Consider the following 22740-nt stretch of genomic DNA (forward strand, 5'->3'; position numbering starts at 1 on the left):
TAACAAAGGATGTATTAATATGTCTCTGGTCAGTAAGTTGTTAATTGTAAAATACTAACCAGCAGGACAAAAACGGAGTCCCTGTGCCTCCCAACTTCTACCTTCTGTTACCGTCTACACATAAGAGCATTCCCTCTTGGGAAAAAGCAGATGCTCAGTGGGGAAGCATATTTTTAGGGGTCTTTGCATACATGATGGAAAGAGCAAGCTATTAATACTTTGCTTGAAAGATGAGTGGACCGCATACACGATGGGAGGACAGGACTCAAAGATTGAAACTAAAATGTGCCTGCTGTTTTACAGTTTATAGAGCATTCAGAATTCATTCTCATGTAACCTTCTCAACAACAGAAAATGAGTGTCATTACTCCCATTTTACAGACAAGGAAATTAATGGAGTCGAGTTAAATGACTTGCCTAGGTTACACAGCTGTAAATGGTAGTCAGGCCTTCCTGATTCCAAAATCAGCACTATTTTCAGGATGCTGGGTGTTACAGACTGAATGTTTGTGTCCCTCCAAAATTCCTACGTTGAAACCTAACCCCTCATGTGATGGCATTGGGAGGTGGGGCCTTTGGGAGGTAATTAGGTCATGAGAACAGAACCTTCCTAAATAGGATTAGTGTCCTTATAAAAGAGACCTCAGAGAGCTCCCTCCCCTCTTCTGTCACGTGAGGACACGGTGATGAAGGCCGCCTATGAACCAGGCCCTCACGAGACACCAAATCTGCCAGCATCTTTATCTTGAACTTCCCAGCCTCTGAAACCCTGAGAAGTCTGTGGTTTTTGGTTACTACAGCCCAGACAGACAGACAGAGGCTTCTACCTGCCGTTGTCAAGGGTGATACTCCAGAGAAACAGAGCAGGTCACTGCAGCGTGAGTTGCCGGAACTTTTCCCAGGCATTATCCCCAGGTTTCCATTTGCTTGAATTTGTCGTATCTCTCAGGACCTGGTTGAATGAGCCAAGGTCAAAGGCAAGAATCATCCTCTCAGCCTCCCTGTATCCAGTGGCACATGCATATAAGTTGGATCTCTCATCTCAGGCATCTCTTTATTCAGTGGAGTGCAGGGGAAGTGTGATCCAGCGGCTCCCCAGGCCCTTAACTACTCTTCCCAGCTTCCAAATTGCTCCCCCACCCCTTGCCCTGCCCTGGCCACATTTACATTCTATGTTACAATCATGCTGAGCTTTTTGCAGTTCCCAAGTGTGCCGGAAAGTTCCTATCCCCATGCCTTTAACAATTCTTACGATGACAGCTACAATGGTGATAGCTTTGTTTTGGATCCTACTAATTTGCTAGGTTCATAGTATACATGTACTATGTCATTTAACCACTGCCCCCTCCCCAGCCCTAATGAAGTAGTTCTGGTCAATCCCATTTCACAGAGGAGCAAACTGAGGCTCAGAGTGGCTAAGTGCAGGCTTTGAGCCAAGTAATCTGGGTTCATGCCCAGCTCCACCACTATCCAATTAGTCTGACCTTGAGAAAATTCCCTCTCTCTCAGCTCCAGTATCTTGCAAACCACTGAGTGTGATGAACCTACCTCATGGGGCTGTTTTGAGAATTCGATGGGCACAGCCTTTGGCACCTGCTCAGCATTTCCAAAATGTTCAGCATAATTGATGCCCACTTTGTAGGCAGCCAAGAAAGAAACGGAACTCAGCTCAGCTGTGTCTAAGTCCAAACCCTTCCCCTGCTGCTTCTCACTTTCATAGTTCAAGACCCAGGGTTCCACCCCTCCCCACACCACCCTCCAGCACCTCGGGCGAGGCATCTGTTCCCCTCTTGTAAGGATGAGAGTGCGGGTGCTCAGGCAGTCTTCCAGGGATTTCTAATGCCTCTCACAACTTCTAGGAAGGGATTTCTGATCTCCTCCTGCTGTCCTCTTTGGTTCCCTCCCTTCCAAGCCGGGTAAACATCCCTGCCCCTGTCTCCTCTATACACTGTCATGCTTTCCTGCAGATGCAAATTCACAGGGCCCTCCATCTCACCCCAGGACCAGGAGCCTCTAGGAAGTCCTGCTGAAATCCTAACATCTCAGCACAGCCCCCACACCCTCTCTGACCCAGATCCTGCACAGGGCTTTAGAAGGGGTGCCATAAATAAACACGTGATAATCAGGTAAGTCAGCTCTCACTATTACTATCTGGTGACTGGTCACATCCCCCCTGCCTGCGGCACATCCAACACAGCTCGGAGGTGGAAAAGACAGTGGAAGCTTTTGGAGTGATTCCTGGTGCCCTGCTAGAGGTCAGAGGAAAGAGACTTTAAAGAATATTGTCTGTATTCCTAGGAAATGTGGCTGAATTTCAAGACCGTGGATAGGGTTTGAGGGCTGGGGGAGCAGAGAAGCATTTCAATTTCCTAGGCATGTCCTGCTACGTGGAGAAAAATCACTCTATGCCATTACAGAGGAGGGAAAAGACAGGGTCTCTCATACTACCCAAAACTAGAATTTCAGTGAGGAGCATTTTGTCTAGGAATTTCTGTGCTAGAAGTCCTTGGAGAGCCTCTTAGGAGAGCACCAGAGGCGCCCACTCTCTAGCCCCTGGCCCGTTTTATTTTTCTCCCTAGCACTTAGATATGCACCAGATACATCAGATATATATTGCCGGACACCCCCAAGGCAGGTATCTGCTTGGATTTCTAGCTGCACACAGTAGGCCCTCAGTGAATATGCCTTGTGGGCTGAATGAGTGTATTGAATGCACCAGCTTTCACCGCCCCAATGCCAGGTGGGCCGGGCAGGCCAGCATCCTTCCCCACGGACAGGTGAGGGGGTAACAGACCCTGGGCTAGGAACCAGGCTGGCCCGCAGGTCGGGGGCACTCAGGGTTCGAACGGGAGCCCTGCCGCACGGGCTGTGACCTTGGACCATCCCCGCGCCTCCCGGAGCAGGAGTTTCCACGTCTACGCCGCCGGGATAGCGCCGAGCGCCCCCCACCCCCGGCCCCCCCCACGCGGCCGCTCGGCCGCCTGCCGCGACATGCCCAAGGTCACCCCGGGCCCCGGCCCGGACCCCCGCCCCCGCCGCCGGGTTTTGGGGTGGGGGCCGGCGCGGGGCGGTCCCGGGGCGCCGCGCGCGCTGACGCCCGGCCCAGCGATGCGGCGGGGACGGGGCGGCGTCGGCGGGCGTCCTCCTTTTGTGCGAGCGCCGGCGGCTCGGCTTCTCGAAGGTAAACGGCGTTTCCTCTTCCTCCTCGACGCGTCTCTTCCTTTTATAGTTATTTCTCGCCTGGCGCTCGCCGGGGCCGCCGCTGCTGCTGCTGCTGTGCCGGCACGGCGGGGGCCGCTCGCAAACCTGCGGCGGTGACGTGAAACCCGCCAACCCGGAAACGGCGGCGGCGGCGCCCGAGGCTCCTGCGCGCCCGCGCCCGCGCTCCCCTCGCCGCTCGCCCGGGCCGCCAGGTACGTGCCCCGGGCTCCGCCGGCGCCGCCGCCCGGGCCGCCCGGCTGGTCCGCGCGCGCCCTGCGAGCCGACCTGCCCCCGGGGAGGGCGTGGGGTGCGGGGCGCGCGCGTGATGGTTGCGGGGAGGGGAAGGGATGCGATCCGGGCCGCGCCGGGCGTCCTGCGGTTAGGAGTAGGGGCGCCGCGAGGGTGGGGGGCTCGGCGCGGGGCGGGGACGGGGCTCCCGGAGGATGCGCCTCGGGTGGGCTGCGGAGGGCGGACGCGAGGGGCGCACGCCGCGGGGCCGCCGCCCGGGTCCACCCAGCTGCGGGGAGCGCGCGGCGGCGCCCGGAGGGAGGGGGTACCCGGGGTGACTGCTCCCCGGCGGACCCCTTCTGAGAGCCAGATGAGGGCGCAGGGTCTGACCCCGGGCGCCTTGCACCCCCTCTCCCAGCTAACTTCCACTGTGGGCTTGGAAGGCCAGTCTTTTAGAATTGAGGAACTGGAGGGGGTGAACAAAATCTCCATTGGCTTCAAGACTTCCTCCTGGGGTAACCACCCGCCCGTGTTTAAAGAGGGCTTTTTCTGTGCTCTTTATCTTTTAATCATTTTTTTTTTTTTTTAATGGAAGTTAACGGGTGGATGCCCTTGCAGCCTACAGGGCTTTCCTGGGGCTGCGCACACACACCGTGGGTCTCGAACCTGTACGTCCTGTGTGGCGGGGAGGTGGGGGCAGGGTGGGGGGGGGGGGAGGAAAGAGGAACCGAGGACTTCCCTTACTGGAGCCCAGGGGGGCGGGCTTTGATCCTCACCCTGCCGCAGAAATGGAGCTGGTGGGGGAGGGCTTGAGCGGGAAGGAGGCCCCGCCGGGGAGTGTCACGAGGACTTTGTACCTGGGTTTAATTCCTTGCTTGGCCACTTGCTAGCTGTGTGACCTTGGGCAAGTCGCTTGCCCTCTCTGAGTCTTAGGCGCCTGTCTCTAAAACGGGTTGCTCTGAGTTGGGCCTCCAGCAAGTGAGCGTGAGTTTCTTGGCCTGGCGAGGGCGCAGGGATGGGAAGTGTCATTGTCAGTCCCCTTTCATTTTTGCATCCCCACCGCCTGGAAAGGGGGCCTGGGGCACATAGATATCCGTGCAGGGAATAGGTGGATGTGAATTTTGAGGAGTGAGTGAGTGGCCAGGTGTGGTTCCACGTTTTGGCCTCCTTGCCCCGTAACAGCCTCTCCACAGTTTCCAGAGAGCCACGTTTTGCCACTGGGATATTTGTAATCCACCCCCTACCCAAGAAGGATTATCCTGTGAAAATATTGACTCCTTATGAAAAGGAACTTAAACTCTGAGCCTCTCCTCTTCTTGGAAGATTGCATTTGGTGGAAATGAAAAGGAATCATCATTTTGATTGCCACTGCCAGATGACTGGCTGGGGCGGGCTGCCAGTGCTGACAGCTGGGCTGACTTCCCAGGCCTGGGGGTTCCTGTAAACGTGGTGGGTTTTCTTCTAGGTGGGGCATGCAGAAGTGGTCAGCTGGCCTGAGTTTTCTTGGCGAGGCAGGTTGTAATTTACATTATCTGGATGCTTGCTAAACTTTAGGCATGGGGAGGGGCAAAGCATGTGTGCTGAAGGAGGCTAGGTTGTTCTTATACAGGGGTACTTGGAAGTGGCCTTCAGATAAAGATTCAGGATGTGTTTCTGCATGTCCTTTGGGAGATTTTCAGATAATTTTGCTTTCTCTGACAGCCATTCCTTCTCTTCATTTCTCAGTTCCCACAGGCCTGTGTGCATCTCTCAGGATCCTTAGCTATGCTTTTTTTTTTCTTTTTCCCAACTTCTGGAGGGTAGGAGATGAACTCGAGTGCGGCTGTTATTTTAAGAGGCAAGAGCAGGCACCTCTGTGCAGTGGTCAGCTACAGTTTAAGCTCACACAGGTTCATTTTGAAGAAGTAGAGTGGCCACAGTTACCTATGAAGTAGAGATTTTATTTTCATCTTACGACTCAGAAAAAGTATAGGACTTGGCCCGAGACCCTCAGCCAATGAGGCCACAGATTCAAGGTCATCACTCCGGTCTTCCATCCGCTGAGCTCCCCCTCTCTTTCCCGTGGACCGTGCTCCCACCTGAAGGGCCTTTGTGGTTCCCCTGGTGCCTGGCAGGCTGTCTGGCATATGCTGGTGTCCAGTATTTTTTTGTTTTTGTTTTTGACAGAATGAACAAAAGAGTGATGGTTTCTCCTTCGCTCTTTGTGGAAGTTCAGTCTTTCTCCACCTTAAGGTCAACGCACTCGCCTGTAGGTGACCTTGACATTGTTCTTTGGCCGTTCCTCCCCAGTGCGTCTTGGTTCCCCATCATGGAATCCCAGTCTCTGTTCTTACTTCAGGACCTAGAGCCTGTGACAGGAGGGACTCCTGAAGAGACCACTGTCCTGTGACTTCAGCGGTCTGGGACTTGGCTGTCTCCAGCAAAACCATCTTGCAACGAGCATTGTGGAGACAGTGTTGTGTCAGTGAAAAATTCAGCTTTAAAACTGACCCACTTTAGCTTGGCGCTGGCTTGAAGCCTTGGACAAATCACAACCTTCTTGGAGCTTCCTTTTCCTCGTCTCTGCCCCGTCTCATCTAGTTCACTGGCCTCCTAAACAGGATCCAGAGTCATAGCTCAGTGTCCCCTCTTACTGCCCCTGTGCACGTCACCACGTTTCTTCCCCGCTCAGTGCCTCAGTGTTCTCATTTGTAAAATGGGATGGTTTTGTAGTTGTGTGCATGAAGCTCTCGGCCCAGGCCCCCAGTAAATGGCCATCATTGTTAATGATTGTTATTATCAACAGCAGCAGTAATGATCCTTCACTAGAGAGAGCATAAGCATCTCAAAGGCTAGACCCATCTCTCTTCTTTAACTTGAATTGGAGCTTCTGGAGAGAAGGAAATTGAGGGAGGGGTGGGAGAAGGGTGGATTTTATTCTTTTTCTCCTCCTCTGGGGCACTTAGTAAAGACTCCTCTTTTTTATCCATCCCTGAGGGTAAAAAATTCTTTTGTTCTCTCTTTCTCATAAAGTGAGCTTTCCGTGTGTTTATGACTCTCATTTCATATCTTATAACCTTTGCATCCACTCCTTCCAGATTTCATCTGAGACTCGATACCCCTGGATTCTCAATGGGCAAAGTTCTGTTGCACTGTGGAACTTTGGGAGTTAAGTCTTTGACAGTCTTGAAAGGGGTGATTGGCCTCACCAGGTTGAAAGGAAGATAGTAACTTTGTAACCAAGGATGCATGAGGTTAACTCCATTCTCTATTCTCTCTCATCCTTTTCTACTTCAAAGGCAGTGTGGGTTTGGGTTTGAAGGCCTGAGTGTCTTGCTGTCCATCCTGGTTCTGCTGCTTGCTAGCTCTGTGACCTTGGGCAAGATACTTCTTCTTTCTCTGGGCCTTCTTCATCTTTCAAATGAGGAATTATAATCGCCGCCTGGAAAGGTTGTTGTGGTGATCAATGCAGAAGTGCTCTGGGGAGTCTCCCAGCGCATAGTAGGTGTTCAGTATATATCAATTACTTTCCCACCGTCCCTGGGCTCTTTCTGTCTGGGCCCCAGTCCCATCGTCATGTCCCTCTGTTAACAGGGCTTCAGTTCCCACTGGGGATCGAGTCCTTGGCTTACAGCTTCTTCCTAGATTCAAGTCTTCATGCTTTCCCAAACCACTTGTTGGCTGGCCACAGGATGGTGTTTCCCCTGAATGAAGAGATCCTTGTACCAGAGCCGGTCAAGGAGAGTAAACTGAGGGCTCATTGAGTTGATGTTCTGTCCCATTGATTTTTCCTCCCTCCACCCCCAATTCCTTTTCAAAGGCTTACACGTTACCATCTGCCCCAGGGAAAGGAGACGTTGCGTTCATAAATTCATAAATAATCGAAGTCTCTGAGGAGGTTTGTTTATAGAAGTGACGCTGAGAATGATTTTTTTAATAAATATTTAGGATAATCTGAAGCCATTAGAGGAATCGCAGGGTTTATTAAAAATAAAACCTGAAAGTGTGTTTTGGAAGGATTCCTTTTCTTTTGAAGTTGAGTAAATGTCAAGAGTAGAAAATAAAGGAAGAACATTTTCTGAGCGTGGATGCAGGGCCCGCGAGGGGGCCAGTGGGTTGCTGGTCTGTTTGTCTCTGTGTTAAATATTGGCTGCCATGCAGTCATCTGCTTTTGGGAGTTGTGGGGGGAGGGGAGCCGGGGGGTAGCCTCATCCACAGAACTGAGGGAGGGGTTGCAACATTTTGAAGCCGCTGGGCTTCCTTGAGACTCAGGGGCCCAGTGGGTCACACCTGGCAGGAGTCACCCTGGGGGGCTGCACGTTTCAGATCCTGCTTGTGAGTCAGCTGCTGGCTTCTCGAAGGTGAAGCTGCTGGCTCCTAAGGTGAATGTCCTTTGGTAACTGTGTGTGTGCTTAGTCGCTCAGTCGTGTCCAGCTCTTTGTGATCTTATGGATTGTGGCCACCAGGCTCCTTTCTGTCTGTGAGATTTTCCAGGCAAGAATACTGGAGTGGATTTCCATTTCCTCCTCCAGGGGACCTTCTCGACCCAGGGATGGAACCTGGCTCTTCTGCATCGGCAGGCGGGTTCTTTATCCCTGGCCCCACCAGGGAAACCCTTGGTACATTTAGTGAGCTACATTTTAGGGATCCCTGCTAAGGCCCACACATCTGGAGGCATCTAGGTGGTGAAATCAAGGGCTGTGGGGAAGGGGCATGTCGGAGCTGGGGGGAACCTTGCAGCACGTCCCATACTGGAGTATATGAGTCCTCCAAATCCACTGAGGATTCCCTTGAAGAGTCAGATGGGCAGAGAGCCTGCATTTCTGACACTTCCCCACATGATGCTCAGCGTTGTGGACCACGCCTTGAGTAGGGAGAGCTTGGAGGTCCCTACCCTCTCATTCACTTGGGACCCAACCAACACTGAGAATGCGAATTGGAATGTGACCCTGGAGGCTGCCAGCAGCTGATGGCTTAGTTAGTGGAGGAAGCAGACGTGCCCCAAGTCTTACGATAAGAAGACGGTGGGGACCTGAAGGTAGTGTGGAGAAGAGCCCTCCTTTTCCCACCCCGAGGTGCTCTGTGGCCCAGCAGGGAGTCGGGGAGGGAAGACAGGGAGGCAGGGTGAGTGTGGCAGCCTTTACACGTGATGCTGTTGGGAAGGACTGAGCGGGAACCGTGTGCTCAGAGTTGCGGGAACCGCGTGCTCAGAGTTGCAGGGGCCCCGTACTATTAATTAAACCAATGAGGGAACTGGGATCTGCAGGGGGAAGTGTCTTGCCCAAGAGGCAAACGCAGGACCGGAACCCAGGTCTCCTGGCTCCCGAGCATCTGCCCGTGAGTACCTTGGGGCTGCCTTAGTGCTGGGCTCTGAGGCCAAGGGGGGTGGTGGCTGGACATCCTTCCCCGGCATGGAAGATATCTCTGTTCCTGACCTTCCTTAGGCAGGGGAGCAAGCCCTTAAACCCACAGTGGAAAAGAAGATCCAACAAGGGAAAAGTGAAGGCTTTGAAGTCGCACAGCCTGGCAGAGACACGTGGCCTCCTCTCCCCTCCTCGGTGAGCATCCTCAGACCAGGATGGGGAGGAACAGTGCCACAGTCCTGCAGAGGAGGTGAGGATGGGAAGAGGCTAGGGCAGCAAGAGCAGAAAAGCTCCATCCTTGGCTCACTTGCTCAAGTAGTCTACTGGGATGGGCCCTGTCTGGCCACTTGGAGTTCTCTGGAATTTAAACCCAGCGCCCACTCAGCAAATACTGCTGGACTGTGGAGCTGAGATGCCCTGGCCCTGCTGCCCAGTAGCTGTGTGACCTTGCTGAGCCAGAACCGCCTGGGACAGAGCTGGGCTGGTAACACCTCCTCTCAGGGTTGTTTGGAGGGCTAAATGATGATGTCTGGACAAGCTGCTAGCCTAGTGCCTGGTATCAATAGAAAGACTCCAAGAAGACACCCCCTCCCTGCAAGGACGTAGTCACAGCTGGGCAGGAACTGCTTTGTCCAGTGCTGATTTCAGGTCAGGACTGTAACCTTCTGGCGTATCCATGGAATATGGATTTGATAGGAGGGCAAGTATTTCTTTTTGTTTTGTTTAATCTTTTGGCTGTACCGTGCAGCTTGTGGGATCTTATTCCCTGACCAGGGATTGAACCTTTGCCCCCTGCACTGGAAGCAAGGAGCCTTAGCCACTGGACTTGCCAGGGAAGTCCCAAGGGCAGGTACTTCTGTAAGATACTTTCAAACTGCTGTAGTGCCTTAATGCAAAACCGAGAGGTTGGCACCTCTGGGGTTGTCCTTTGAAAGGGGAAAGAGCCATGGACCTCGCGACCTGGTACCTCTTGGTTCACTCACGACTCCCTGAGTGTGGAGTCATCTGCAAACTGCCTCACGTGCCCCGGCACCCCAGGGCCAGTTGTGCAGCTTGCTGTGGCTCTTCAGTGGGAGCCTGGCTGCCTCTGCCTGGCGTAGGGCCTGGCACCTCACAGGTGCTTAGGAATCAAGTCCCCTGTCTGGTCTCAGCCTCAGGGACTGCCATCTGCTGGGACTCAGGGAGGAGGAGCGAGCAGCCCAGCAGAGGTCTCCACTGCCAGCTTGTGTGCTGGCCTGGCCCCAGCTTTGCTCAAAACCAGAGGTGAAGTAAAATACAGAAGACAGCAAGGAAGTGAAACTTGGCCAATAACATCCTAAAATGTCTGCCCTGCTCCCCTGAACCCTAGTTCTGTGCACTTCCCTGAGCTCCGAGGGGCCCCAGGGACAACCAGCGGGTGCCTGTAGATCCAGCAGGCCGTGAACCGAAGCGGAGAGGTATTTCATAGTCTTTTCCGAACATGCCTTCATAGCTATTGGGTGTTCAGTTCACTGTGGAGAAAGCAGATCCCTCCTGCTCTTCAACAGGGGTCACTAAGTGAGTACCTACTATGTGCTGGGCCCTGGGATGGGTCCATGGAGGGAATAAATGCTCTGTGTCCCCCGGCCACCCACACAAGTCCGTAAGGGCCTGAGCAGCTTAAGAAGGCAGGGTTTGGATTGTTTCCTTGGGCTCATCAGAACCCAGCCCCTCCAAGCCCACCCTGTCCTTCAGGAATCGGAGAGGCTGTCTAGCTGGGTTTGGGGGTGGGCATCAGAGGACGGAGCAGTGGGGTGATTGCAGGGGCGGGGAGGGGAGCGCGGGAGGTGGGGAGCGAGACAGCGTCTCCGACACCTGGTGTGGCATTTATGGCCCAGGCAAGGACCTCCCGGGTGACAGGGCTCCCGTAAATTCACATGGGGGGGTTTGTGATTTTGGGCTTTTGGGGTCTTTTGGTCTCCCTTGTGATGACAACAGCTCTCCCTTATTGAGCATGGACAATGTATACTTTGCAGGTGGTGGTTCTTACCTTCACAGTAACTTTGCGAGTTAGGTCATATTATCTCCACCTTCTAGAGGAGGAAACAGAGAACACTTAGAGGTTAATCATAGGCAGAGCTGGAATTCAAAGCACTATCTCTGCCAGCTTCACTGTCACCTACTGTTGTTTTTTAAAGTTTTATTTGTTTATTATTTTTGGCTGTGCTGGGTCTTCATTGCTGTGTGAGGGCTTTCTCTGGTTGCAGCGAGGGGGGCTGCCCCGTGTGCAGGCTTCTCATTGCGCTGGCTTCTCTGGTGGGGCACAGGCTCTAGGGCGAGCAGGCTTCAGTCGCTGTAGTGGATGGGCTCAGCAGTCACGGCACACGGCCTTAGTTGTTGCTCGGCGTGTGGAACCTTCCCGGACCTGGGATTGAACCTATGTCCCCTGCGTTGGCAGGGGGATTCTTAACCACTGGACCACCAGGGAAGTCCCCACCTACTGTTTCTTCTGAGTGTACCTCGAGCATAACGGAAGTCCTACAAAGGGAGTTGTCTTCTAGGGAGCAGGCTGCTGCGGCTGGATGCTGTTTGGTGTTGCTGGAAGACAGAGGTGGTTTTCTAAGGGAATGTCGCCTTGTGCTAGGCACCCTGCCAACCATCACTGGTGAGAGCTACCTTCTGTGAACTTGTCAGCCCAGGAAGTTGAGGATTTATAAATTGCTCTTACAATTATAGATTACTTGGGCTTATTTGAATAGTGAGATTTTTGGTAAATTTCAGTGTGAAATTGACTTGTGCTATTAACACACTTCTTGTTGCGTTTGCTGTTGGGACATGTGGCACATTCCTCTGTCCATATGCACCCCCCACAAGACAAAGATCTGGGTGAAGGAAGTGTGCTGTGGGTTCAGGCTTTGGGGTAGATGGTCGAATAGGAAAGGAAAGCCCCGGTTTTGGAGCCTGGGTCATTGTAGACTTGAAACAATAAGGTGGGTACCGGATGAATTGCTTGCTCATGGTAGTCCCACACTCCCATCCATTTTCAGTGTGAATTTGCCAGAATAGTCTATGCCTGTGTTTCCTTTTCCCCAGTATTTCTTTTATCTAACTATAAATTGGGTATGTTTAAGCTTCCTGGGTGGGAGAATCAAGAGTCCACATTTTCTTTTTTTTTTAATTATTTATTTATTTATTTATGGCTGTTCTGGGTCTTTGTTGCTGTGTGTGGGCTTTCTCTAGTTGCAGCGAGTGAGGGCTACTCTTAGATGCAGCGCCTGGGCTTCTTGCTGAGGTGGCTTCTGTTGTTGCAGAGCACAGGCTCTAGGCACGCGAGCTCAGTAGTTGTGGTACATGGCCTCAGTTGCCCCGAGGCATGTGGAATCTTCCCAGACGAGGGATCAAACCCATCGCCTGCATTGGCAGTCGGATTCTTATCTACTGTACCGCCAGGGAAGTCCAGGAATCCACATTTTAAAACACACAGTCTCAGATAATTCTGATGCCTTGTCACCCAGTTAGAGGAACCCCCATGTAGCAGAATCTTTTGCCTGAATACCACCTGATTCTAACTGCTGGGGGTGGGGCAGTTGGTGTAAGATGGAAAGGACATTGGAGATCACCTAGTCCCATCCTTCTCGGGCTTTTTCAGGCCACCACCCATGCAGGAAAACAGAATTTGTAAGCCTGGGTTGGGCAGTGAAAGAGGAAGCATCTCTTGCCTGGAGGTGGCTGACCCCAGGGCCACCCGCCCCAAGTGCTGAGGAGGTCACTATCTCAACACAGCGTAACCTCATCTAGGAAGCTCTGATTCTCATCCAAGGTGGGAACTTGTTCAGATGGCCCGTGAAGGCCCAGAGAGATGATATGAGTTGCCCAGAGTCCCACAGGAACATGGAGGTCATCTGCACCACTCACTGAAAGAATGAGCCATCAGACCAGGGAGGTGAAAGCCCCACATGGCCAGCTCATGGCCCAACAAGGAGTTCTTGTGACCAGACAGCCTGTCCTTGGCAAGTGGCCACGGTGCAGAGCCACGGTGGCCTTCCCAGTGCTTACCAGCCTTGGAGGCCCAGTTTCCTGTTCTAACCCGAAACTGATTTTCTGCTAGTTCCTATCAGACAGACACACCCTTCAAGACTCAAAAGCACCAAAGGAGAAAAAAACATAAGAGTCACATCTCAGTCATGAAGTCCAGGAGTCAACCCAGCAGGCAGAACTCCGTGGTGAATTAGGAGACACTCGCAGGAGAATTTGCCCCGAAGGATCGTTTGCACACGTGTGATTTTGTATATGTGATGCTGTGCAGTAACCTGTGTGTGTGAACATATCATGCAAACAGTAGTGTACAGTTGTACACAATGTATAATATCCCCAAAAATAAATACACATAAAGAGGCAAAGTACACTTTCATTCAAGTTTCTTAAAAAAAATTTGTGGGCCTTTGAGCATAGTTGGATATACTGTTGAGTACAGTTGAATATGGCTAATGAAATGAACATGAGATACGCTTCCCTTGTACCTTGTGATAGATTGAGAACGTGTAGATGTCCTGACCCAGTGGCACTCCACGTATTACACGTATATGTTCATAATTAATTATTCTAGGGGTCTCGCCGGCTTGAGTGCTGTTAACTTTGGAGAGTTTTAGGGGGTCCAGCTGCACTGTGGGAGACCCAGTAGATGGGAAGGACACAACTTCTGGCCTAGTGGAGCCTGAATCAGTGTTTTGTTTTTTGTTACTGTGAGGCCTTTTCTCTGTTTGCAGTGAGCAGGGGGGTACTCTTCTACTTGCGGTGCATGGACTTCTAATTGCGGTGGCTTCTCTTGTTGCTGAGCACAGGCTCTAGGCACTCGGGCTCAGTAGTTGTGGCTTGTAGGCTTAGTTGCTTCACGGCATGTGGAATCTTCGCGGGGCAGGGATCGAACCTGTGTCCCCTGCATTGGCAGGTGAGTTCTTATCTACTGAGCCACCAGGGAAGCCCACGTCTGTGGTTGAGCACCCCATCCTGGAGTTGATCTGACAGGGTGTCCTGGGCCCTAGGGGGCTCCGACCTTCAGAGATGACCCCACCACCTTAAGGCCCTTCTCCCTCCCCCCAGTGGAACTCTCTCTTTCCCAAGTGCTGTTTCTCAAAGTTTCAGTGGTGAAATGCAGAGGAAGTGTAGAAAAGCGAATTTGCATATTTCTGACTTCACCCTTGCCCTCTCCCTCTCAGAAGTAAATGAGGAATAGTCGAGGGGTGTGACCTTTTGAATGTCCCGTCACCCTCTTCCCCCAGGGACCCTCCCCCCTTCCAGGATCATGGCTGGGGATGGGATTGAAAAATGCTTCTCTCCAGCTAAACTGATCTTCGTCTCAAGACCTCAGACATTTAAAACGCAAAGAAAAGGAACCTGATCTCTTGTTCCTGATCATATTAAGTGGGGCAGGAGGGAGGGTTTGATTCCACCTTTGAGCTTATTCTCCTGTGTGTTACGGGGTGCCACTCAATCAGAGCGGGGGTGGGGAGGTCAAATAGCACCTGAGATGCACCTGCTGACGTGCAGAGACTGGAATGTTCCTAAGAGCTCGTTCAGGAGAAAACCCAGTGGATGCCCTGTCACCCTGCCTGGATGTCTGGGAGCTGTGTCATCCTGCGAAGGCAGGTGTATCTTCTTGCTAGTGGCCAGCTGGGTCCTTCCTTTATCAACCTTTCTGGGCAATCATGGCAATTTATTTTTATTTTTTACATAATTTGATTTATTGGTTTGCTGAATCTTCGTCGCTGCGGGATTTTCTCTACTTGCGGCGATCGGGGGCTACTCTCCGGGTACAGTGCTTGGTCTTCTCAATACTGTGGCTTCTCTTGTTGTGGCTCACGGGCTTGGTTGCTCCACGGCATGTGGGATCTTCCCAGATCAGGGATTGAACCCGTGTACCCCGTATTGGCAGGCGGATTCTTTATCACTGAGCCACCAGGGAAGCCCAACAGTTATTTGTTGAGTGTCCAGAAAAAGCCCTTGTTTTTTCCACTCCCTTCCTCCTCTCTTCTCCTGTTGGGCCCAGTACCTTCCAGAGGAAGCGAAAGGTGAATCAGGCAGTTGTACTGCTCTGTCCAGATGAAAGGAGCTCCTGCTGCTCACTGAACCCTGAGCCGCAGAGCTGAGTCACGCTGGTTCCTCATCCTCGCCCTTTCGAGAGTCAGGACTAGAACAGAACAGCTAAAAAGCCGGTGGTGGGAGAGGTTTCTGCCTGGGCCTGTCATCTCATTTAATCCTTATCAGCCAGGAGATGTAGTTCAGCTTCTAACGGGTGGCCTATCGGGTGTTCAGTTCAGTTCAGTCGCTCAGTCGTGTCTGACTCTTTGCGACCCCATGGACCGCAGCATGCCAGGCCTCCCTGTCCATCACCAACTCCCGGAGTCTATACAAACTGAGGTTTAGTAAAAGGTTTCGTCCTTGGGCAAAGCTGAAGCTCATGGCCACACCAAGGTTTTCGTTCCCTGAGGGTGTGGGTGTCGTCTGCCGCCGAGAGGGCCGGAGGCACTGGGAAACCGCAGCTGGGCGCAGGGCTCTGCCTCTGCTGTGTGAGCAGCCCTGCCAGCTGCTTCACGCCGCTTCCCTTCTCTGTGGCAGAGGTGTCATGGAGCATCCTACTAGGAGGAGGAAGCCGGGAGTGGGACAGGCTGCCACCTCCCTGTGTCCCTCTCCTGAGGGCCACACTCTGGGGGTGCTGTCACCCTGTCCTCCCAGGAGGCCCTGGCTGCTCTCTGGACTGCAGGGAGGGGTCTGTCCTAGGTCTGCCCTGCTCTCCCGACCCATCTCCCTTTCCTGTCCACACCCCACGCCCCCCGCAAGCCTCCCAGCCTGGGTTGAGCCCTCCCTGGGAGAATAGTTGAGAGCTGACTGGAGGAACAGGCCTCTGTGAGTAGATACACTGAGGAAAAAAGCCTCCGTCCAAGTTTGAGCCCAGCTGAGTGTTGTTGGCGCTGAATTAAAGATGAGCCTTCTGGCTCTCTGTTCTGCTTCGCATTGACCAAACACCGTGTCTTGAACCTTAAAATAAAAAAAAAACCAAGGCAGGGAAAGAAGTCAGAAAGGGGCTGTTATGACAGAAAATAAAGGCTAAAGTCTAATAACAGTACCTTATAGCGGTGGAGTGCTTTGAGTTCATGTTGTGGCCACTAAGCATCACCGAGCCCAAGAACTGGACCTTTTCCTCTTTGAGGTCTGCAGGTCAGGCTTCACTGTAGCCCTCAATCCAAGAGTGTTTGTAGAATGAGTGCATTTTTTTTTCCCAGAGAATTGAAGCCCAGAGAGGTTGAGTGATTTGCCTGGGGCTGCACAGCTGGGAAGGGCCAGAGTTGGAACTCAGTCTTAGTCCTGGCTTTTCTTAAGCTCCAGTTGGTGGCCTCCTCACAGATGCACTTCAGGCTAGCAGGGAATTCAGAAGTCAGAAGACACACCTAATGAATGAAAAGGGCATTTACTGAGGGCTCATCCCTCATCTAGGGCTTCCTAGGTGGCTTAGTGGTAAAGAATCCACCTGCCAGTTCAGGAGATGCAGAAGACTTGAGTTTGATCCCTGGGTCAGAAAGATCCCCTGAAGGAGGAAATGGCAACCCACCCCAGTATTCTTGCCTGGGAAATTCCATAGAGGAACTAGCAGGCTACAGTCCATGGAGTTGCAAAGAGTCGGACACGACTGAGTGTGTGCGCGCGCATGCACGCACGCACGCACACACACACACACACACACACACATTTTGTTCCTTAAGCTGAGTGGTGGGCACAAGAGATGGTTTTATTCTTTTTTTTTTTTTTAACATCTGAAATAATGCAGATTAAAGCTTTTAAAATAAAGTTTCAAGCCAGAGGTGATTTGAAGATGCTATCTTGGGAGGGTCTACAGCCAGTTGAGGGGAAGTTCCTCTTCTCTGTGCATCTAGCCATATAAGGACCGGGCTCGCACACTCAGGACATGCTGAACTGAACTGCCTGGACAGTCTGAGCCAGGCTTTGTAGACAAGGTGACAGTTTGAGTTTTAAAGGCCACTGCTCGGAAAAGCATTTCAGACAAAGGGAACAGCATGTGCAAAAGGCAGCAGCACTCAAGAAGCTATAGGCAAAGGCGTGGATTGGCTCAGCTTAGGAGCCATCCTTCAGTGTGTTTTCCTCTTGATCATTTATACTCAGAGTGGCTCAGAATCCTGATGCTGGGAAAGATAGAAGGTAAGAGGAGAAGGGGGCAACAGAGAATGAGATGGTTGGATGGCATCACTGACTCAGTGGATGTGAGTTTTGAGCAAACTCCAGAAGATAGTGAAGGGCAGGGAAGCCTGGCAGGCTGCAGTTCATGAGGTCACAAAGTGTCAGATAGATTTAGCAACTAAACAATGAATTTATACTCAGAATGGCTGAGAATCCAGGTTGGTGTAGAGCTGACTCTGGATGGACTCTGCTCTGGTATGGAAACCAAGTCAGTTTGCTAAGAGCACTTTGATATTTATCAGGACCTTAGCTTTAAGAGAGGTTGGTCCCAGCCCAAGGAGGTTTGCTCCAGCTTCAAATGCACGAAGTCGTTGATAAACGGAGACTCTGATAGAGGAGCTGGACCAGCAGAGAGTAAATGCTGGTGAGAAAGATCATCTTTTATAGAAAAAGAGCCAAAGTTGCCATTGTCTGACACTAAGGACTCATCTGGGAAACTGCTGTGTGCCCTGGGGAAGGGGTGGAGGCAGAAGGGCCCATCTTTCTGTTTAGTAGCTTGGGGAATCATGTATTAATATATTCAAGATCGTTTTCTTTGAAAACATCTCAAAGCCAATGAAACTCCCTGGGGAGCCAGATTAAAGCAGTGATGGGGAATTTCATCAGCACTTAATCAAAGACATTGACTGTTTTCTGGGCCTCATCGGTGACTCTCCCATTGTTGACTTTAACTGTGGAAACGTGTTCATTAGCATTTTATTCGGGCTGGCCCAGGGTGTCAGCCTTATTGTGCCCACTTTGATCTCTGGGATGTCATCGACTTTCCAGGGGGATCCTTGGGCTCCTGGCCATCTCTGCCACTCATGTTCAAATTCAGGCCAGACTTGCACCCAGATTTCAGAGGAGAGGTCCTTCTCCACATCCCTGATTCCTGCCTGGGTTGAGGAGAACGGTTTGTGGGCAGCTGTCATTGGAAGGGACCTTAGCCAGTGTCTGGTGTCGTGGTTAGATGAGACTGAAGCCTCCAGATGACAGTGAACATTCTGATGGTCTCAGCTTCTGAGCTTCATTCAGTTCGGTTGCTCAGTTCTGTACAACTCTTTGTGACCCCATAGACTGCAGCACGCCCGGCTTCCCTGTCCATCACTAACTCCCAGAACTTGCTCAAACTCATGTCCATTGAGGCAGTGATGCCATTTAACCATCTCATCCTCTGTTGTCCCCTTCTCCTGCCTTCAATCTTCTCAGCGTCAGGGTCTTTTCCAATGAGTCAACTCTTGGCATGAGGTGGCCAAAGTATTGGCGCTTCAGCTTCAGCATCCGTCCTTCCAATGAATATTCAGGACTGATTTCCTTTAGAATGGACTGGTTGGATCTCCTTGCAGAGCTTCATTAAGTGCCTCTTTTAATCTAACAGAGACTGGGGCTTCCAAGGTGCCTCGGTGATAAAAGATCCTCCTGCCAGTGCTGGAGACGCAAGAGACGCAGATTCAATCCCTGGGTCAGGAATATCCCTTGGAGAAGGAAATGGCACCCACTCCAGTATTCTTGCCTGGAGAATTCCATGGACAGAGAAGCCTGGCGAGCTGCAGTCCATGGGGTCGCAGAGAGTCAGACATGATTGAGCCCACACACAGTCCCCAGTGAAGCTGCAAGTCCACAGGATTTTTAAATGCAGTCTTGTCGAGCTGTGTGACAACCTCGTGGTAGAAGATGGGGAGGGGTGAGGCAGGAAGAGCTGCGTGGTCCAGAGCAACTTAGTCTGACTCTCCCACCGGGGACCAATTAATTCAGCAGGAAGTTATGGTTTACATTTTGCCCTGGAAACTCAGGCTCTGCACACATTTCTGGACCTTGGCCCTCAGAGCATCCTCCCCGCAAGTTTTGTTTAATCATGGTCATGGTTGAAAACTCCCAGCATTTTTCCCCCTGATTTTATTAGCTAGTCCTTACCCACATTTCATCTGCTTTCTCTTAAACATTTTTTTGGGGTCTGTGTTTATAGACCTTGAGTAAACACACATCCTTGACTTTAATTAGGAAGCCAGCAATGGCCAGCAAAGGGGGCTCATTCTATTTGTACTGTGACTGTTGAAAGAGTAAGACAGGGGATCCCCTAGTAGCTAGTAGAGGTACCTGGGGATTAAGAATTATGTGGTCTCCCTGTCCCCCAGCAGGTCAGGTGCTCTGAGTCAGCTTGCATCACATTGACATTACCTGCAGTAGATCACCTGAGGTTACCTTTGATCCATTCATTTATTCACCAGAGGGACACCACCTTTCTGTAACACCATCACACCTTAGCGGGCAGCAGCGATTTTTGCCTGTGTTGACTCCTGCTTCTTCACCTCTAGAGCGTCCCGTGGGTGTTCAGTAAATATTTATGTAATGAATAAATGAGTACCCGACATTCCATCATTAGAAATCCGTTTCTTTGTTTTAATCACAGACTCCTCTCTCCTTGTATCTTAGAACAGTGCTCTGGGGAGGGTGAAGAGTACTGCAGGTGCCAACAACAAGCTGGTCACAGGAGGGCAGATGAAACTGTGACCGCTGGGGACAAAGTGAGCCAGCAGCTGCCTGGGGTGTCCAGTCGGTCTGGAAACTGGTATGAAGAGCGTGCGATTAAGGGCTCTGCTAGTTGTATGAACAGGAATCTTGGGCAAGTCACCCAGGCCCTCTGAGACAGACTTCCTGATCTAGAAACCAAAGGGCGGAAGGATAATGCCAGACTCTTACCTAAAGAGTCAGCTTGCCCTGCCCCCTGGGTTTCAGTTTCTCCTCTATCTTCTCAGCTGTTCCCACTGGGGCTTCCTCAAGGCATTTATTCTGCCTCCACTGTGTCAGACACCATACGAGGCCCTGGAGGGGAGACGGTGGTGTCGGAGGTAGATGAGTCCTTTTTTCATCTAAGCCGGGGAACTGAAATGGAAAGAGAGGCGGCAGTGATACAGGGAGCTAGGGTGAGGGATGTACAACCTGGCCAAAGAGATCTGGGAGGGCTTCCTGGAGGAAGTGGCCTCCTAAAGGGTAGGGGCTGTGTTTTCTTACTCTTTAGATTCCTAGCTCTAAGCAGAGTAGCTCACACATAATAGGTATTTGGAGAATGAATGATGGATGAGCAAGTAAGTGTAACAGTGTTTTATAACCAGGAAGTGTAGAACAAGGGGCAGGTGTTGGTGTTATGCTTTGTGGAGGGTAAAGCAGGGGCACTTAGGGCAACCTTTATCTCCCAGCTTCCTGAGGACCACCTGTCGCCAAGAGCTAGGATCTCCCTTAGAGCACAGCCATCTGGGTAATGGTGTCAGCCTCTGCCTTTTGTCCCGCGACTCAGGGATGGAGACTGTCCGAGGATGGACATTTATAGCCAACTAAGTGGCCAGCAGCCCTTCCTAATGGGGTCTAAAGTTGGACATACAGATCTTGTTCTTGGGCTAGGTCCTAGGGCTAGTGGCTGACTCAGGAAGTAGCTCGTTGTGTGTGTGTGTGTGTGTGTGTGTGTGTGTGTTTATAAATGGAGTGATGCCCAGCAATTGCTAAAAAAAAGTCTTTAGCTTAGCTTATATTCAGATCACTAATTCTGCACTACATTTGCCATGCCCAGTGCAGAACTTGCTTGCTTTTTATCCTTTCCTTTAGCCAGCTGAACTTCTGGAAGCCAAGGATGATAACTGATTCATCTCTGTAACCCTAGAACCCAGCAGGAGGCCTGGCACATCTGGATCTTGAAACCGTTCGCTGAATAAATGAACAAACAAATGAATGAATGAACCTCAGTTCAGTTCAGTTGCTCAGTCATGTCCGACTCTTTGCGACACCATGAATCACAGCACGCCAGGCCTCCCTGTCCATCAACAACTCCCAGAGTTTACTCAAACTCACATCCATAGAGTCAGTGATGCTATCCAGCCATCTCATCCTCTGTCGTCCCCTTCTCCTCCTGCCCCCAATCCCTCCCAGCTTCAGAGTCTTTTCCAGTGAGTCAACTCTTCACATGAGGTGGCCAAAGTACTGGAGTTTCAGCTTTAGCATCAGTCCTTCCAAAGAACACCCAGGACTGATTTCTTTTAGGATGGACTGGTTGGATCTCCTTGCAGTCCAAGGGACTCTCAAGAGTCTTCTCCAACACCACAGTTCAAAAGCATCAATTCTTCGGCACTAAGCTTTCTTCACAGTCCAACTCTCACATCCGTACATGACCACTGCAAGAACCATAACCTTGACTAGATGGACCTTTGTTGGCAAAGTAATGTCTCTGCTTTTGAATATGCTATCTAGGTTGGTCATAACTTTCCTTCCAAGGAGTAAGTGTCTTTTAATTTCATGGCTGCAGTCACCATCTGCAGTGATTTTGGAGCCCAGAAAAATAAAGTCTGACACTGTTTCCACTGTTTCTCATCTATTTGCCATGAAGTGATGGGACCAGATGCCATGATCTTCGTTTTCTGAATGTTGAGCTTTAAGCCAACTTTTTCACTCTCCTCTTTCATTTTCATCAAGGGGCTTTTTAGTTCCTCTTCACTTTCTGCCATAAGGGTGGTGTCATCTGCATATCTGAGGTTATTGATATTTCTCCCAGCAGTCTTGATTCCAGCTTGTGCTTCTTCCAGCCCAGCGTTTCTCATGATGTACTCTGCATAGAAGTTAAATAAGCAGGGTGACAGTATACAGCCTTGATGTACTCAACCTCAGTTTATGCCAATGAAGTTACCCGTGTTGTAGCTGAAGCCGAATGTCTTTACGGGGTAGAGAGAAAGGGGTGTTTCTGGAAGTGACCTTGTGCTGCTCTGTTAGGGGTTTTGCAATAGCAGATGCTTGAAATTCTGCTTGACACTTGCTCTCTGTGGTGAGAAATGAAGAAACACTTCCTTTGTTCACACTTGGCTCTGAGGCTGGGTAGACAGTGGCCTCTCTCACTTCCTCCACCCTGGGAGCCCCTGGGTCCACTCTGTGGACCAGTTATGGTGAGACAGGGCTCGTGGGTCTGCAGGAGTTCGGTGAATTGCTGTGTCTTATGGGCATTTTCTGTATTTTCTGTATCTCAGCATCCTTCCCACCTTCCTGTCTGGGGGAAGCCCCAAGATGTAAATCTTGCGGGGGAATGGAGCTTTGACTCCCAGTACAGCAACCAAAGTGGACTAGATGTTCTTTTTCCCACATCTAGCTGCGTGGGCTGTGGCATGTGGCCTCTGAGTGGCCGTGTGGCTTAGATTCCAGGTTGAGTGCAGCAGTGATGCAGGGAAGTTAGAGGTTCCTCACAGTCAGGAATACCCTAAGCAGACATCCGTTGGCATGTCCTTGGCCCAGTCTCCCCTGCTCCTTTATCCCAGACTGGTTCTCCAGCCTGCCTGGAATTCTGGGAGCTTCCCCTAATTGTCTCATCAAATTCCTTTTTTTTTTTCTTTTCTGTTATCTGTAACCAGTAACTCTGACTGACAGATACCACTGAGGCAGAGTGGGGCACCCCACCCCTATTATGGGAGGTGGGTGAGCTTGCTCTGGAGGCTCCCCGTCTCCTGCCTCCCTTTTTGTGGTGTCGACACCACCCAGCCCGATCCCATTCCTCGAAGACCCAGTCTTCAGCAGGTCAGGTGTATAAACACTGGGCCACCTACTGTGTATCAGGCGTTGTGCTCGTAGACACAGGAGTGCAGAGATCAAGAGTCCCTAATCCTGGCGACCAGGGGCTTCCTGGCCGTTCATCCCTTTAGCTGGTATTTACTGAGCACGTGCTGAGTGCCAGGAGGCACTGTGCTAGGGCATAGGGGTGCAGAACCAAAGAGAGGAAATGTTTATCCTTTGGAGTTTTCATTTCAGCTCT

General features: G+C 51.3%; 1 protein-coding gene across 1 annotated transcript in view; it reads left to right on the top strand.

Moving 5' to 3' along the window:
• Positions 1-2954: 2954 nt before the first annotated feature.
• CYRIB (CYFIP related Rac1 interactor B) overlaps positions 2955-22740 on the top strand; it is a 148533-nt gene continuing 128747 nt past the window's right edge. Inside the window, exon 1 of the mRNA XM_061438586.1 lies at positions 2955-3181. Coding sequence (XP_061294570.1) covers positions 2992-3181 — 190 coding nt within the window. The 5' untranslated portion in view covers positions 2955-2991. The remainder of the gene's footprint in view (positions 3182-22740) is intronic.

The sequence above is a fragment of the Bos javanicus genome, chromosome 14 (assembly GCF_032452875.1).
Source record: "Bos javanicus breed banteng chromosome 14, ARS-OSU_banteng_1.0, whole genome shotgun sequence".
NCBI classification, from domain to species: domain Eukaryota; kingdom Metazoa; phylum Chordata; class Mammalia; order Artiodactyla; family Bovidae; genus Bos; species Bos javanicus.